The 18,437-nt window shown below is 40.5% G+C and overlaps 1 protein-coding gene across 17 annotated transcripts; it reads right to left on the bottom strand.

The window, feature by feature from the left end:
* Positions 1–386: 386 nt before the first annotated feature.
* LOC136220071 (uncharacterized) lies at positions 387–12,570 on the bottom strand. 17 transcript variants are annotated; one of them, XM_066007759.1, is made up of 19 exons: positions 12,355–12,570; positions 11,714–11,842; positions 10,557–10,807; positions 10,295–10,367; positions 10,120–10,191; positions 9,251–9,832; positions 9,004–9,048; positions 8,633–8,843; positions 7,838–7,955; positions 7,318–7,466; positions 7,125–7,183; positions 6,806–6,838; positions 3,824–3,890; positions 3,530–3,670; positions 2,161–2,811; positions 1,931–2,083; positions 1,463–1,858; positions 1,054–1,392; positions 387–921 (listed from the first exon to the last, which is right to left on the bottom strand). In XM_066007759.1, exons 11-19 carry the CDS (start codon positions 7,148–7,150, stop codon positions 583–585), a joined length of 2,145 nt encoding a protein of 714 aa, XP_065863831.1. In that variant the 5' UTR covers positions 7,151–7,183; positions 7,318–7,466; positions 7,838–7,955; positions 8,633–8,843; positions 9,004–9,048; positions 9,251–9,832; positions 10,120–10,191; positions 10,295–10,367; positions 10,557–10,807; positions 11,714–11,842; positions 12,355–12,570; the 3' UTR covers positions 387–582. The 17 variants fall into 17 exon arrangements, with proteins under 17 accessions (XP_065863831.1, XP_065863830.1, XP_065863832.1 ...); XM_066007758.1 differs by having other exon boundaries at positions 9,251–9,329; positions 9,408–9,455; positions 9,753–9,832; positions 10,120–10,807; XM_066007760.1 differs by lacking the exon at positions 10,557–10,807.
* Between the last annotated feature and the right edge of the window lie 5,867 nt (positions 12,571–18,437).

Here is an 18,437-nt window from a genome sequence, read left to right on the forward strand (position 1 = left end):
CAACGACAAGACGTCCAGCAGTCTCCCTCCGTATGCAAAGGAGCGGTGAAGTTAACTACCATGGACGGCATGGAATTCTCCGAACCTACCAACCTGGATAGGCTTAAGAAATACTTTTCGTAAAAAAAAAAGAGAAAAAGAAAGAAAAATTCCCGATAGGTTGAAAACTCGCAAAGGGCGACCTATGCAACAATAAGGGAAATCCCAATGGGTGAAAACCCGAAAGGGCACTCATTTAAAAATTCCGGGATAGTAAAAGGAGAGGAGAAAAATCACCGGGATCCGAAAACCGAAAGGCGGGTCCTGGCAACAATAGTTATAACTTGAGCAGTTACAAAAACAATGTATAAGAGGCTAAGTATTTCCGTTGTTTGTAAATAAATAAAGGCATGAATATATTTGACGAGAACGATTGGAATCATCATAATCTACTGAATGTATGGTAATATGAATCATGAGTTATACATTTCCTATCTTACTGTTCACAAAAAAAAAACCTACCTACTATCCACCCTACTCCCTATACATCAGCTATACATCGGGGTAACTCTAATGAAAACCACGAAGCAATACATAATGAGCCTAATATGGAGGGAAGTCCCAGTAGGCCTCAAACTCCCTCAAGTGCGATGCCCGCTCCGCAGATAAGGTCTCCTCGGTAACTCGGAGCCTCTCCTTAGCAACTCGTGCTCTCTCCTCGGCAGCGAGGCGTCCTGTGGTCTCAACATGCACCCTCTCCTCGGCAGCGAGGCGTCCAATCGTCTCATCACATGCCCTCTCCTCAACGACAAGACGTCCAGCAGTCTCCCTCCGTATCACCTCCGACCAGTGGTCGTTCCGCTCTTGGTACACCTGGCCAACCCTGGCATCGGCCTCCCGCACCGACTCACTCTGTCTCTGCTCATGGGCGTGAAGATCGCTCTAAAAAAGAAAAAAAAAGAAGAAAAAAAGATGTGAAAAAAAAAGAGAAAAAACGAAGCAGCATAGGCAAGAACAGAAATCATACATACATGCATGCATTCCACTACACTAAAATAAAGTAAGGATACATACCAGGTGATCGGTACAGCGCAAGCTGAGGCGGTCTCGGAGGTAACCGGATAGTCCCACATAATCTGTACAAGTCTCTCTCGTAGTCTGCGAAGCGTCGGGAGGGTCAAATGGCACCCACGATGTGAAGAGGGGAGGAGCCATCTCGACACCCGCATAGGCTGCCCCGGAAACGGTGGCGAAATCTCTCCCGTAGTCCGGAACGGGCACACAGAAGGAGGACCTCTCCAGTCGGGCAGCACTGGAGGACTCGCCGATATAGTAGGGTGGCTCGCCCGCAGATGTCTGAGCTCGAGTGCCGTCAAAGAAGTCCGACAGATGAGCGTTCCTCCAGGACCCCTCCTGCAAATAAAAACACAATAAATACCGCTGACCATCTCATGAATAAAGGTAAATAGGCTGAACCACTCACCGGGACCTCCTCCTGACCGAAGACTACCGCGACAGCCTCCCGCGAGAATACGTCTGCCACGGGATCCACCTCCATCGCCGCCGCTGGGGCATCCCTCGCGCTTAACAGAGTCGATAGGTAGGGATCACGGCCCCCGGTATGAACCCACACCTCTCTACCGACAAACCGACGGGTCAAGTCCTGACGGATGACCGACAGGGGCATGGTCCGCACCACGAACATGGAAACGGGAATCTCGCCCGGTGTCCAGTGTGCATCACTAACCCCGGTGATGCCTCGGTCCCCCAAATACCATGCCCGCACGCAGGGGCCGGTGAGCACGCACTGCTGCTCCTGGATCACAGATACATACATGTAATCGGGACCGAAGTCAAGGTCGTCCCACCTGAACTTAATCTAAAAAAAAAAACACAAAGAGAAAGTCAGAACGGTTCAAACAAGAATCTAGCACGACTAGACGACATCTACCTGTCCCAGGGTCCAATCTAGGAGCCGCGCCACCGTCCGTCTCCTCTCGGTGCCTAGGTCAAAATCTCTCCATCGGGTCATAAGAGGGAGCCTCGGTACTCGTGGCCGAGGCCGAGACTGGCTGGGAAGAATCCGCCTCTCATACGCCCAAACCTGCGATAAAAACAAAGATTATAAGTGTGAAAAGCGCAAAGAAGATAAAATGGGCGAGTCAGGGGCGCGTCACGTACCAGCAGGGCAAAGGTGTAACCACCGAAGTCCTTGCGCTTCCGGCAAGTCAGATCCAAAAATTTATATAGAAAGGCTAGACCTGCCCCCGCCCAATCATAGGAAGCCGCCGTATCCAAATCACTGAGTGCCTGAATAAGACCCGCGTGTACCTTTCCGCCCTTGGTGTGGAAAATCGTCTCGCTCAGAGTATACACTAAGAAACTACGAACTGCCAAGTCAGTATCGTCTGTCTCGCAAAAATCTCGGCGACTCAAAAGGCTCGCAGTAGAAATAAACTTCGCCGGAGTAGATCTGGCGCCTAGACAAACTCCCGGCCCAATCAAAGCAGCAAGCCTAGCGAGGTCAACCCGCGGTTGCATCAGGTCAAAATGAAAGGGAACTGGAGTGCTGCTCCCCCGCAGCCCCGTCAACAAAGAGAAATCTCTGGGCGAGATGGTCATCTCCCCAAAGGAAAGATGGAAGGTGTGGGTCGAGTCAACCCACCGCTCGCATAAGGCACGTAGGCCAAAACGATCACACACCCCGTTGGTGCAGGGCAGCGCTGAAATAAAGGGCTCGAAGCCCAACTCGCGCACACGGGCTCTCGCCGCGGCGCCTAGCCTAGCATACCACGAATGAATCTCGGCCGTAGTCCCGGAAATCTCGATGAACTAGAAAGAACAAGACAGGAAAATTTAAATACGATTCCTAAAGCGTACGATTGATGAAAACGCGTTAAGACTAGGTATTCTTTCATTATCTAACCTAGAGACATCTGGTCAATTAGGGCCAACTTTCTATAAAAGTCTCTCCTTTAGGATCGCTCATGTAAGGTTTAGTTAATTCTTTAGTCCACTCTCGTCCGCATTGACAAGGAGCATAGGTTAAGTTTACCATTCACGTGCATTAGTTAAGTTTTCACTATTCACATTTTTTTACTATTCACGTGCACTATTCACGTTTTTACTATTCATGTGCATTAGTTAAGTTTTCACTATTCACGTTTTTACTATTCACTATTCACGTTTTTACTATTCACGTGCATTAGTTAAGTTTTACTATTCACATGCATTAGTTAAGTTTTTCACTATTCACGTGCATTAGTTAAGTTGTCACTATTCACGTTTTTACTATTCGCGTGCGATATTCACGTTTTTACTATTCACGTTATTTTTACTGTTAGCATGCAGGAATTCGCAGGGTTACTACTCACACGCATATAACGCGCGTTCGTACACAGAAACAAACAAGTGTTACTTGTAAGTGAAGAAATTCATGTTTTCTAGCTAAAGTCCTCTAAGGCAATCTAAAAGTTAGCATGCAAATCATGTTCGGATAGGAATACTAAAGCCTAGAATTTGAATCAAACGAAAGTGAGAAATCACTTACCTCGTTGCAGCGTGTCCGGCTCAGATGCGTCGTAGGGTCGTGGAAAGGGTCCACTCTATCTAGGTTCATGTAAACCTCATCCATGCCTCTCGTGCCATCGCATTCATCCAAATCCATCCCGAGGATAATCCAAATCAAAGTCTAGAGAGAGAAAGAAGAGAGAGAAGGTGTGGGGTTGAAATGAAACCCCACCACCTTATATAGGAAGAGGGAATGGCATTCCCGTAAATAATGAAAAAAGTACGATGTGACATAAAGGTAAAAAGTAAATAATTAATTACCAGGTGCACAGACCTCCGATTTGCAGTCCGTTTCAGCCTGCATTTCTCCCAGACAGCAACCAATACTGTCAAGATATGAACTCCAGACAACAGCCAATTTTTACAGAACAGTGACACCAGTCAAAATATAGACAACAGTCAACAGAAAAATAATCATTAGTCTATATCATTCCAGACCAAAACACGTTCCCATTAAACCTCCGAGACACTAGCTCCAGACAATGGTGTTTTAAAAGAATTCAGAATCGTTAGAAATAACTTTTCTGCCCTTGAGCCATCTTACCTACGGTTCACAACCGATGTAGCTTTTTAGCCATCTTACCTACGGTTCGCGACCGAGGTAGCTCTTTAGCCATCTTACCTACGGTTCACGACCGAGGTAGCTTTTTAGCCATCTTACCTACGGTTCACGACCGAAGTAGCTTTTTAGCCATCTTACCTACGGTTCACGACCGAGGTAGCTTTTTAGCCATCTTACCTACGGTTCACGACCGAGGTAGCTCTTTAGCCATCTTACCTACGGTTCACGACCGAGGTAGCTTTTTAGCCATCTTACCTACGGTTCACGATCGAGGTAGCTTTTTAGCCATCTTACCTACGGTTCACGACCGAGGTAGCTTTTTAGCCATCTTACCTACGGTTCACGACCGAGGTAGCTTTTTAGCCATCTTACCTACGGTCCACGACCGAGGTTGCTTTTGAGCCATTCTTACCCATAGTCAACGTACGCTAGATTCCGAGAGAAAAACATCCACCGACGGCCGATTCAGAGGCAAGGCTGGAAAGAATCGACAAACAACACCGGAGCGCGCAGCGCGAAGGTCAGGTATTCTCCCTCCTACTCTTTACGTGTCTTTTACTTTTTATATGTTTTACATTGCATGTGTGCGTTAGCAAAAAACGTTTTCAAAACACACACATCACTGTCAAAATAGCAAAGTAGGGACAACTGTAGACACCGAGTCGGAGGACCTGTGACGAAAACCTGAAAACAAGACGGTTGAAGCGATTGATTCCGGAAGTTTTGAAAAACAAAACATATATAAAGAATGATAAGTACATAATAAGGAAGAAAGAGTTATGGTGGGTCGCTGTTGCCAATGGGGTGGCTCGCGAATGCTTAGCGGCATGGTGCGAGCGCTTAACGGCATCCGACATGCGGTCGACGACAGTCGGACGCCCGCTCGACGTCCGTCGGATGCACGCATCCAACCACAAGTGGCGCGCGCTCAACGTCCGAGCGTTGCACGGGCCCGGTGGCGCGGAGCGCGCTCTCGTCGGCCACGGGACATGTGCGCCCGGCAGCGCGGAACGCGCGTTCGACGGCCGCGACGCGTGGGCGCCGGACGGCACGGAACGCACGCTCGACGGCCGCAGGGCGTGCGCGCCCCGGCGGCCGTTGGGCGAGCACCCACCGACGTCGGGCGAACGCCCAACCTTGCGTTGGGCGCTCGCCCAACAATGTTGGGCGATAGCCCAACGTGAGGTTGGGCGGCCGCCCAACATGCCTTGGGCGGCCGCCCAACCCCCTTGGGCGACGCCCGATTCTTTTCGGGCGTCGCCCATTTCGCCGGGGATCCGTTTGTCTATAAAAGGCACGGATCCCCATGCATTTGAGAAAAAAAAAGAAAGGGATTTCTTTGGAGCTTTCTCACTCTAAACATTTTTAGAGAGAGAAAGTCAATTTTTTGGAGAAAATATTTTTTTTCCCAAAAAAATCCAAATTTTCCCAAAGTTAAATTTTTACTAAAAAACACAAAAAACCGGAAAATCACGACTCGTGGAATCAATCGGCTTCGACTGTCAGATACCGAACTTGAGGTATTATCCGAGGACTAGACTCGTTTTATTTTATTTAATTTATTTCTTTTCCTTTATTTATTTTTATGTTATAATTTTATTTATTTTGTCATTTATTTATTTATCACGTTTTATTTAATTTTTCGTATTTATTTAATTCCCGTCTCTTGTTAGATAAACGTTCGGTTTTGTTTTGAAGTAAAAAACCTCATTTTGATATCCCAATACGAACCGTCACTACAAAAAAATTACTATTGAGGACGGTTAAAATTGTCCCCAAAAATAAGAAAAATTGTCCCCTATGCTTTTGGGGACAAAAAATTCCGTCCCTTTGTTCTGTCCCCTATGCGAGCATACCCGATGCTATAGGGGACAAAAAAGTTGATGTCGTCCCTATTTTGTGGGATGATTGTCGTCCCAAACAAGAGAGACAAATGTCGTCCTCGTTTCAATGGACGATTGTCGTCCCCGTATTGAAGGACGATTGTCGTTCCTATCCAAAAGAGACGACTTTTGTCCTTATTCTTAAAGGACGTTTTTTTGTCTCTGAAGAAAGGGACAATTGTCGTCCTTATGCAAAGGAGACGACTTTTGTCCCTATTCTTAAGGGACGTATTTTTGTCTCCGAAAAAAGGGACAATTGTCGTCCCTATGCAAAGGAGACGACTTATGTCCCTATTCTTAGGGACGTTTTTCTATCTCCAAATAAAAGGACGACTGTTGTCCCCCTGCATAAGAGACGATTTTTATCTCTATTCTCAAGGGACCGGTTTCTGTCTCCAAAAGCAATAAAAAAAGATAATAGAATTATTACAAAGGGTTAAGCATAAAGTATAAAAAAACATAAGCAGTTTGAAGCCCGGATATGTCACTCGAAGCAAAGGAAGTGACAATTGTATGTCTAAAATTTATGTTGTGACCTATGAGCACCATAAGATTATAGTGTAAGACTTTTTAACACACTTAAGTCCTAATTCCCAAGTAATAAGGCAAACTGCACCATGACAAAAATCATCAACATAAAAAAAAAGATCAGATAAACTTATAATACTAGTTCAAGTATAAATCCATAACGTACAAGGAAAGATGAATGTCACATGATGCATAAGTTATTAACCAAAGACTAGATACAAACCCAAATTCATCAACATAATTAACTTTTAATAATACATGCATGAAGTTTAGAACTTGATACCTCATCAGCCAGCGGCCCTGCTGCCCTGCTGCCCTGAAGAACCCAACATTACAAATGTAATTGGCGGCTTTCCAGCACTCAACAATAAGCATCAGAGCTAAATTTATTGTCCTCCCAATAAACAAAAAGCCTATTTTTCCTTAACAATTCTGTCATAAAGTTTACAGAAAACTAAAAGTAAAATATGATTTTTTGGATTGAAGGGAGCTACTACAAAATATGTAAGCAAGTAAATGCTAAATACTACAAAATAATAATATAATACACACTTACTCAACATTCCATTTCTTCATAAAATAATAATATAATACACACTTACCCAACATTCCATTTCGTCAGAGACATGCACACGATCTTTCTGATTCAAAATCCTCACTTCTGAAAAATAACATTTTTCACCAAATTTAGAAGGGCAAAAGAACTCCCAAAATGATAAGTAAGCCAACATAAACAACATTGACTAAAAAAGGGCATTAAAATGATAGATGAAAAGCAACATTGGTATAACTTACAAAATGATAGCTCAATGCACCTCTATATTCTTATCACTATTTTCTCTAGCAGCCAATATTGTGCTTCCTTTTGAATACTTGAAGCAAAATGCACTTGATGTATTATAGACATCATTCTAACTCCTGCCATTGGTCTATGATCGCAAGTCCTGCAAGCACACATAAGAAAATCACAAGCAATACACTTGTCACGTATAGATACAAACAATACACATATCAAGACTCAAAACTCAAAATTTATCCTTAGGACTCAAAACTTATCGCAATCCAAAGGCTATTAAGCAAGCTGCAGTTACAGCCAAAAAGATCATATGTTCTATAATTGACAAGTTGTGGCAGAGGAAAAGAATAAAAGAAGTCCAATGTGAAACACCATGCACATAAAGATTTCCCAGTCAATATGAGCTTTTGATAAGGTCTAATAAAGGAAACGAACAAACAGAGTGTAAGAATCCAAAATACAAAACTGAAAGGATGTATCAGAGAAAATGAGCTACATGTTTAAAGTTTACAATAATACCTTGTATAAAAGCATTTCTCCATGCTCACATCGTTCGTTATCTAGAGTATTTTGGTGAGGATAGCCATCTCCTAATGCCCCTTCATATGCCTTCAGAATGTCAACTGCTTTAGAAGCACTAGCAAAGAACATCACAGTTTCAGCATCAATAGCAAAAAACATGAGTGAACAAAGCTACTAGTGAAAAGATTAACATGAGTGAACATATTGAAAACATGGTTCTTAATATGGTTACGAGAATGGTAGCAAGTAAGAGATTCATCGATTGTGGCGGAGAAGATGAAAAGGTGCGTCCTCTTAAACAAATTATGAGAGACTTTGTGTTTGTTCCTGGGGATTTAATTCCATTTATTGGATGGTTGGATGTCAAATGAGTGGTGAAGACAATGAAGCAAGTAACAGAGGAAGTGGATTCAATAGTAGAGAGTTGGATAGAAGAGCATAAGTTGAAGAAAAATGAAAATGAAAATGAAGATAGAAAAGACTTCATCGATGTTATGCTATCTGTGATCGAGGATGATGATTCCTTGGGGCTTAAACAAGAAACCATAATCAAAGCAACAATTACGGTAACAAATATCATTTTTTGTAAGAAAGACTTGACTTGATTAAGCAGAATATATACATATATTTTAAACCCCATATTATCATTATTGCAGGAAATTGTTATTGCAGCCTCAGACACCACAGCAATCACTATAATATGGGCATTATGCAACTTGTGGAACAACAGAAATGCAATGGAGAGAGCTCAAGAAGAACTAGACCAGAAAATTGGAAAGAATCAATCCGTACAAGTTGATGATATTGAGAAACTGAAGTATCGGAGGACTGATTAAGGAAACACTGCGATTATACCCTGCTACTCCATTAGGAGTTCCACGTCAGGCAGCTGAAGGTTGCTACATATCTAAATACTTTATTCCCAAAGGAACTCGTCTCTTTACAAATTTTTGGAAATTGCACAGAGACCCCAATATTTGGTCCAATCCTGATGAATTCATACCTGAAAGATTTTTGACAAAGCAATCGTATTTGAGAACCTAAATTTACTGTAGAACCTAAATTTCTCACCTATAATGTTATCAAAGAATGGTGTGTTTTATGAGAAAAGACAATATAAAGCAATTAATCAGAACGTTTAGGCCCCGAATCATGCCATTTACCTTATAGGAAGCAAGATAATCAGAACGTTTCCTGCAGAAACACAACTGAAAACCAACAGAAAATATAAGATGGAATTAATATGCCTAATTAAGCCTCAAATTAGTGCTAAAACCAATCATAATTTGTGCCAGTGAACATGTAGATGATAAATATTGACATAGAATAAATGAAGAAAGCTCCTGCGATTCGAGTAACAAAGCATTATGCAACGGTAGCTTATCCAGTGTAACAAACATCCCTGCTTACTTTGATTCAAAAACTTCATGAGCTGCCAATATCGACTTCGAGTTCTCGATCAAGTGGTCATGGATCAACTCCAAATACGCTGAATGAATGAAACTTATAGGTTGCGAAGTGCAGGGAAGCAACCTTCAAAACATATCAATTCTTTTATAGTACATACCAAATGGTTGTTGCCGACATCCCAATTCTTTGCTTAAACTAATAGAATCTATATCCATATCAACAGAGCAGATTAGATATGTCACAACGGTCTGCTACAGAGTTATGCATCTGTTATAAAGATATATCAACAATGAACTAGTCTATCTAACAAATGTGTTCAATGAACTGGAAAAATAACAATGCACTAGCTCATACATATTACTTTTGCTCTCTCTCACCCGAAGTTGGTCTTACTTCACTCATAAAATCACTCTATGTCTTTTCCAAAATGCAAGGGAGTAATCTACCAGCCTAAATTTATCATGCAGATGGAAAACTGAATAACAGATTTTTCAGAATATACCAGGTGGACAACCCAATGCCAATCAATCACTCAGATGCCTTCATTTCTCAATCACTCATTCATTCCTTCATTTTTTGATACTGTAAAAAGATGAAAAGCACATCAGTTTATGGTAGCAGAGCCATTCCTTTTCTGTATTCATCTCCTAAAATGAATCCTGCAATTCTATATAATAACTATTCCAATTATGCACCTCTTCTCATCAAATCCATGGCTACCCAGAAGCCATTACCATCTAGTGCAAAAACTACTTGCTCCAAAAAGGTCTATTTTTACTCTCCCTGATTTCTAATTACTATTATGCAAGAGACATATGGAGTATTTTTCTTTCTTATTCTAAAGAACAAAACTTTATTGCAGAACTCACCTCCAATAAAGCTCCTAACAAGGGTGGAGAAATTGAAACTTTTGAGCAAAGCTGAGAAAGCTGGTTTACTATCTGCAGCAGATAAGTCTGTTAATTCTTTTTATGAAATTCGCCAATGAAGGAAAACAAGAACTCATAATGATATTCCTGTACAAAGTTGGAGAAAGAAAAAAACTTGAAGCTCTAGTGCCTTGATCCTCATTTTTACACTAATCAAGTTTGACAGCACAGTGTAGTCAACTTTTTCCCTGTAAACACCCATCAATGTGAGCAAAGATGTCAAAGACTGGTGAAAATCCATACAAAGAGCAAAAGAGTCATCCAAAACTCCTGTTGAAGATACATCTAAAAGTCAACTTCTTTTTCAAAAATCAAAGAGCAAAGTGAGTGCAAGTGAGATGTCCAAATTTCCAAATCTATATGTTTTAGTCAGGTACTTCTTCGCTATGGCATATCTTAGTCTAGCTGCAACATCATCATCATATTTCACCCTATAGAAACCAGTCTGATTTGAGTTTTAACCAAGCACTTCCGGAGTCCCCAAGGCCGAATTCCTTAGCCTCAAGAGTTTCAAATTTTGTTTGCAACAAGAAGTTCTTGTGTGTATCATATGAGCCATAGCATAAAGTTATTGGGACAGGACAATCCAGTGCTCTTTTCCAGGAGAACCACTTGACATGAATTGTGACTGCAATTTATAAAATTGACATGGTAAAATTATTGAAAGTAATATTACTGAACTGAGAGCATAATAAATAACAAATATTCATAAAGTTCAAGTTAAAGAATATCATTTCAAATAATATTTTAGAGAACTAGGTGGCAGAGATAGAAATAAGAAGGCCTGTTCAAATTCCAACTTTTGGTCATAATTATCCACGCATGGAACTAAATAATAGCACCAACATATTCACAAACAGAAACTGTCTATAACACAACAAGGTCATAATTATCCATGTATGGAACTATAAGTCTATAATAATAGCACCAAAATATTCAGCTTCTTTCTTTATCTTTATGTTTATTTCCTTCCACTCTATTGAATAAAAGACGTTGTTCTAGTGACAATCCAAATTTTCAACTGACAATAATTTTATGAGATTTAGTGGTTTGTAAAACAAAGCATGAATTACTTTTCCATCCTCACCAAAGCTACTTATCAACTTACTATGCATCCAGGTTTTCCTCTCAGCCATCCGCTCTGCAAAATGGTTGCAGCAGAGAGAATACCAATAAAAAGTTCTGCCTACCCATCAAGAATTGGAGGCGCCTCCAACTTACTAGACAAAATAACCCTTATTGATACCTCTACCGACACTTAGATGTAGAGACATCAATAAGGGTCACAGACTACAGGAACAAGGACTAAGCAACACATAGGCCCGGGTTTGGAAAGTTTATGAGAGGAAAAAGAAATAAGTAGTGTGAGAGTAAGAGATGTAGGCATAGTTGTTAAAGGCTCAAGGCCCTAAGGGTACATTAATTTGCTGTGCTATCTGCAAATTGTTTATAAGAGAAAAGCTATGCAATCTAGCACACTAAAGGGGCTTCAAAGAAATAAAATTATTAAGTAACTAGGGAGGAGAAACAATACCATGAGAGGAATACTTGACATCTGCTTCAATGAGGATAAATTGCAACTTCATATACATATGGCTGCCTCCTTCCAAAGGAAATAAATTATCCCAAATGCCTTTCTCGATCACCAACTCGGTCTCAATAACTGCCATTCAACACAATCAACAATGATCGGCCTCACAAATAGAAATGCAAATCAATTATGTCAAACAGGAATGTGATATCTCATTTCCTTCAAGTTCTGAACTAAAGTTGATGTTTTATGCCTATTCGACAGATACCTTCGATTTTAAACCCCAAAATCATATATACTTAATCAACTAGATACTTACGCTGAAATTAAAACCCCCAAAAAATTAAAATTAAAACCCCCAAAATCAGATTGTTGCAACTATCCCAAATGCAATAAAACCTAGTTTCAATACCTAATCAATTTTAACATAACTAAACAAAGACCAAATAATCAAAATTAAGAGTGGGAGAGAGATTGAATCGAAAAGGAAAAGAGCAATACATGCAAAATTGAAAATGGGTATTGTACAATAGAACTAGAATCTATTGTAATTAGGAGCAAGTCGTATACCTAAAGCGCACAAAATTGCAGAAAATAAAATGGATTTGAAATTAGAACTTGTAGATTTAAACTAATTGCATTACCAGAAATAAATAAATGACTGGTAGTTTCCAGCGACCACATAACGACTGAGAGATGAGAATTGAACTGGATAACGCTTCAGTGGTGGACGAGATGTGGACTGGAGGTGGTGACGGGTGAATCCGAGGGTGAAGGAGAGGAGTCATGAACCGATTATAATTGAGAGGAGAACGACAATTTTTGGTGAAGAAGGAGTCTTAGGCGGCTGAAGTTTTGAGAAATTTTGAAAACGTGGAATTTGAGTTGTCCCCTCTATATTAATATTAAATAATAGATTTTAATTTTATTATAAAACTGTCCCTAAATTCTAAAATTAAAACAACTGAAGACAATTAAAAACTTAGTCCCCAACATTAATTTGGAAATAAGATTTGAAGACAATAAATTTAGATTGTCCCTGAAAATTGTACCCAATAGTAAGTTTTTTTGTAGTGCGTGATCCGATTAAAAGGTAGTTCGCGTATCGAAAACGTTGTAATTATAAGTTTTAACTAAAAAAATTTCCAAATAATGTTTTAAAATAAAAACGTCGTTTTAGGAACTTCCGTTATTGACTATGATTCATTTTTTGTAGTTCGGAAATCCAAAACGATTGAGTTAGACTTAATTTAAAGCTTTTGAATAAATCTGGAAACAATTGGAGTGCTGCTGTAATTTTCCGTTTTTGTCACTAATTGCTGTTTACCGACGGATTTTCCGTCGGTAAATCTGCTGGAATGTAAAAAATGCTGTTTTGGTCCCTGTTTCTTAACTTTTAAGCTTTTGGTCCTTTGTATATATATGTGTATTTATGTAATATATATTTTCAAACTATTTTTAGACATTTGGTACATATAGTTATTTAGAATGTTTATATATCTTTTTTTTATATTTTATTTTAAATATAAGTATATGTATATATATCTTTTCTTTTTTTTTTCCTTTACTTAAAGGGTAATGAATTTTATTTTAAAATGATATTTACTTGGGTGTTTTGGGAGTGATTAATTAGTAGACATTTTGTGGATAAATGGATATTATTTTGACATTTAAATTATATTAGGTATGTATATATATAGTTTTGGGCTATTTGGGCTATATTAGTTATTATTAGATAAAACTATTTAGGGGACAAATGATATTTTCTTATTTAGGGGTTTTATTTATTATTTTCATATATTTAAAGTAAAAATGTATTATACTTAGTATTTTCATTATTATTCCTTATATATGTATTATATAGTATCTTTTCACTTATCCTTATTTCATGTTTCCTTTTTTGGCTAAAATGTATATATATACCTATATTATTTTCTTTATTCTTTTGGGCCATTTAGGGGTCCATGTTTCAAATGGGCTTTATTCGGGAGTGAATTTTGATTTAATATGTTTATTGTTGTAATTATGACAAGTAAAGAGTCCATTGAGTGAAAAGGGGAAAATAAATCACAAAAAGAGTTTTCAAGTTAATTATTTGAACTAATGGATTTTTAGAGGTTCCTAATGTAAATAAATAGTGTTTTCTTGACATTTCAAATCGTTTCTTAAAACACCACGTTTTAAAACCTTAGTCCGTTCCAACGATGGATTAAGCGAACCTTGTAATTAAAATCGTTTTCATTATAAATAATAGAGTTTTGAATCGTTTTCTTAAATGATTTGTACAAAATAAATTGACTTGTATGCTTAACCACGTTTTCTTATTAAAGGTTTTTACCTTAATGTTTTCAAACACTTGAGTCGTTCCAACGGCGATTCAGGCGGACTTCATCAAACGGGGTTTTGAAACGTACCTAAATCGTTCCAACGACGATTAAGGTACGAACCATGTAAATAAACTCGTTTTGGGGAAATGAGTTGGTATAGAATTAACACGCAACACGACATGTAAATCCCGTGGTAAATAAACCACTTCTTTCTTCCTCCCCTCTCTTTGTATGTATATCAAATTGATGTAAATGGGTGATTCTTTACTAAAGTGGCTTTTCAATAATATATGCTCAAAACGGTTTCTAAAAAGAGAAAGAAAAAGTTTCAAATGAATTTTAAACTTAAAGAAGTATACGATTAGTCCGTTATCGCCTAACATGCTGAGTAGGAGGCCGGTGGTTCATAACCGGGCGATGTCGGGGTGCCTAGTAGCCTTTCTCCGGAAAGGAGCTAGCCTTCTCGGCTCGTACCTAAGTTTTCCGAACCCACACCGGTCTCCCGCAAGGGATCGGTGTTCATTTTCCCATTCGTGGGTGGCGACTCTTCCATATCTCCGAGCTCCGGTCCTGCCGAGCAGCTTGATTCCACGATTGGTTGCTTTCGGCGCCAATCACCGCTTACGTTGCCATGAGGTGTCCACCCCCCGGTCCGCCCGGGAGATTAGGCCGCGGCACCTCGTCTAACAACTGGCTCAATGGGAGTGGGATTGTACCCCCTCATGTCCATTAGATTGTCCTCTAGATACAGAGCTGTCCGAGGTTGAGTTGCCTGCCACTATAGTTTCTTAACCAGAATTCAGTCTCCATGGATGGTGATCTCGCCGCTCTGATGTGGTAGGACCAGGCATAGCTCGGAGACGTTAATCATAGCCTTCAGGCTCGCTAGCAGGGGTCTTTCGACGATAGCGTTGTAGGCTAGGGGGAGGTCCACCACTACCCATTCGGTGACGCTTTCAACCTCTCTTCCGTCATGACCGATGATCGTAGGGAGAGAGATGATCCCTTTGACGAGGACTTCTATCTCGGATAGCCCTACCAGGGAAAAAGTTCCTGCGCGGAGGGCAGTGTGGGTATTCTTCATGGCGCACAACGCTGTCCAGGTCAGCAAATTGACTGAGCTTCCCATGTCCACTAGCACTCGGTGTACTTTAAAGCTGGCGATATTGATAGTGACGATGCGGGTCTCCGAGTGGCTGGTTCAGAGCGGTGGCTGTAGTGTCAGGGTCTGATCGGCTATCTTTCTCTTCCGGGAGGTCTCGGAATGGGGGCAGTGCGCTGGTACTCCTTCTCATATGACATGAATCTCCCTATGAAACCTTAGTCTTTTCGGGTCCTCGGCTTGGCCAACGTCACGCTGCTTCGGGCTTTGCTCTCTTTGCCTAAGGGATCTCGGTGGGGCACCCTAGTGTGTGATGTGTTCGACTTCCTTCTACAGTTGATAATAGTTCTCCGTGGAGTGTCCGGAGGACTTGTGGTATTTGCAGTATTCCTTTTCGATGTGGGTCTTGCCCTTGTCCGCTGGCGGGGTCTGGTGCGCGTATCTTCGAGCCGGGTTCTGAGTGACATAGTGCACTTCCTTTCCGCGGGACCGGTCACCTCTGCGATTTGAGTTTGTCGACTCTACTCGCGGAGGAAATGGAAAAGGGGCATCCCTGCGGCTCCGTCCTCCATCCCGGGCATCCTCGGTCACTTTTCCCTTCTCTTCTTTTCCGGAGTCTCCTCTGGCCTTGTCTTTTTCCGATTCCTCGTACCCTACAGGCTGATCACAGTCATCGTAACGGACGAAGGTCTGTGCTATGGTCATGAGTTCTTCGAATGACTGGGCCATCTTCCTAAAGCACTTTTGTTTAAGGGGCTCACACGAGGTGCCCTTTGCGAGGGCATCATGGGCTACTTCCAGATTAAGGCCCTTGACTTAAGAGGCCATGTGGTGGAACCTAGAGAGGAAATTACGCAGCGGCTCGGTTGTCCGCTTTTTGAGGCCGTTGAGGTCCGAGCTGATCTTCCTTACCTTTGCTGCCGTGGCAAATCTAGAGAGGAAAAGATCCTTCAATAGGTTGAAGGAGTCGATGGACTCAGGGGCCAATCCTCGATACCACTCATGCGCACTTGCGGAAAGTGTGGTGGGGAAAACCTTGCACATGATGTCCTCATCCTTGGAGTAGAGGTTGATGGTGCTCATAAAAGAGGCCACGTGATCATTTGGGTCTTCGGTTCCCGAATACTGGGATAAGCGCGGGTCCTTCCAATCATGAGGGAACCTTGTTTCGATGATTCTTTGCACCATCGGAGTTTTGCTGGAGGTGATACTTCCCCCCATTACTCCTCCGAGCGCCCTTTTATCCAAAAAACGTTGGATCTTCTGCTCTAGTAGATCCTCGTCACTGGTGGCTGCTAGTCCTCCGGACGTCGCGCCCCTTGCTCCTGGTGCAGCCATGGCGGGTTTGTGCCGTCTGTCGATGAGCGCCTCTGGGGCCGCCGATCTGTCCGCAACCACGCCTGTTTGCTGTGGCGCCGCGGCTTCCTTGAGGTATTGCCAAATTTTAGCGTTCTCCTCCTGCAGGATTTTTTGTAGCTCCATGACCTTCATCTGAGCCGCCGTATGGATGGCCTGAGTTGTCTGAAATCCTCGTATGGCGCTGAGAAGATGCACGGTATTATAGGCTTCCTCCTCCTCGGGATCTACTTCCTCCATTAGCGGAGCCAGGTTTCTGGGAGAGATTGGAATGGCCAGCGTGGGACATGCTTCGCTGGTCATGGAACTGGTAGCTGCGGTGCTTGGCACTCCGATCGGAGTGGACTCAGTTGGTGTCTGCATCCTGCTGAAATTTTTGAAAATCACTTGTAATCCACGATCACCGCACCAAATAATTAGGAAACGGACTACAGGGATTCGAGCGGCTCGTCGGGGGTTCTGGTCGTTCTTCGGGGATCGTCTCTGCGCGGGGAGCGGTCCCTCCGAACACTCCGACGATTAAGACAGTTAGATGTTCGAGATTCTAAAGGAAAGGAAATAATCGAATAGCTTGAAAGGTTACCCGATTGTGGTTACCAAGTTTTCTCTCCCCTCTACCTTCCAACGTTAGAGGTATTTATCATGAGTTGAGATGGCTAATGGGCCTTGTTTCTTGGGCTTTTTGGGCCCTGTTGGGCCTTTGTCATATTCCGAATCAATAGATAAATTACAATCATGACATCTAAACTTTACATTTTTTCACAATTTGTTACCCAAACTTTATTTTTATATAAGAAAATATGGTCATGGTGGATCATGTTCTAGTATAGGAAGAAATTGTTTTACAGAGAGAAAAATAAAAAATAAAGAAGAGAATAAGAAGATTGGAGATAAAAAAGAATGACTAAATATTTTTTTAAACTTAAATAGGTCTCATATTTAAGTGAAAGAGCTTGTCCAAAATGAAGTTTAAGTGTGAAAAAAATTAAAATTTAGGTACCGCAGTTGTAAGTTACCCTAAAAACACTAATAAAATCAAAATGTGAAAATGGATAAAATTCAGTCACTAATATAATTGTAAGTTACCCAAAAAACACTAATATATATCTCGAAAATGTACGAAAAAATATTTGTGGTTTGTCCAATTTGTAAATAGAGACGTGTTGTTTTAAAGTTTGCAAATAGAGATATGTTATTTGTTTTATTTACAAAACAAAGTATTACAATTATACAGTTAAATTCTGATTACAACCAAACACATTTTTATCTTAAAAAAATTTATTTTTACATATCGACTAAACACAACCCCCAAAAGAACAACTCCCTACATTGAAACAATAAATCATATGGTGGATATTATACATTTTTTTACTAATTTGACAGTTTATAAATTAAATTAATATTTAAATTCATTTTACAAATTGAAATTTGATTTTGGTGTCTGTTTTTTTGACAATATATAAAATGTAATTTCAAAAAATTAAAATATGCTCTTATTATCATCAACTTAATTAACAGTGTAATTTTAAATACTTTGTTTTGTAAAAAAACATACCACATATTTCTATTTTTAAACTTTTAAACCACAGACCTCTATTTACAAATAGGGCAAACCACGATGATTTATTTATTTATTTACTTTGCCCCATATATTTGACAGAATCTCCTAAAATCTGGAAAAATTAAAGGAAATGGAAAATGTCCAAGCAATGCAGTTGTGATGTACTATCATCATTTAATTAGAAAGTTTGAATATTGTCCCTAAAATAAAACTGTTTATATTTTCTGCAAATAATTATAATTTTTGCAGTTGTATCAGAATATTTCAACGTATTAATTAATATCTAGCTGTCTCTCACAAATTTCTTTCATTATAACCTGGTTTCAACTTTAGTATATCTCAAGATTTAGAGCGTTGTCTGTTTGCTGTTGTTGTTACTAC

This window comes from Euphorbia lathyris, chromosome 2, assembly GCF_963576675.1.
Source record: "Euphorbia lathyris chromosome 2, ddEupLath1.1, whole genome shotgun sequence".
NCBI lineage: Eukaryota > Viridiplantae > Streptophyta > Magnoliopsida > Malpighiales > Euphorbiaceae > Euphorbia > Euphorbia lathyris.

Bases quoted from the DNA above. Each gene is read 5' to 3' on its own strand.
- LOC136220071 (XM_066007760.1), bottom strand. From the start codon at position 7,150: ATGTCTCTGACGAAATGGAATGTTGG. The intron at 3,671-3,823 runs GTCTGTGCACCT...TTCTCTCTCTAG, and splicing joins AAACGGACTGCAAATCGGAG to ACTTTGATTTGGATTATCCT. The intron at 2,084-2,160 runs GTACGTGACGCG...TTTTTATCGCAG, and splicing joins GTTACACCTTTGCCCTGCTG to GTTTGGGCGTATGAGAGGCG.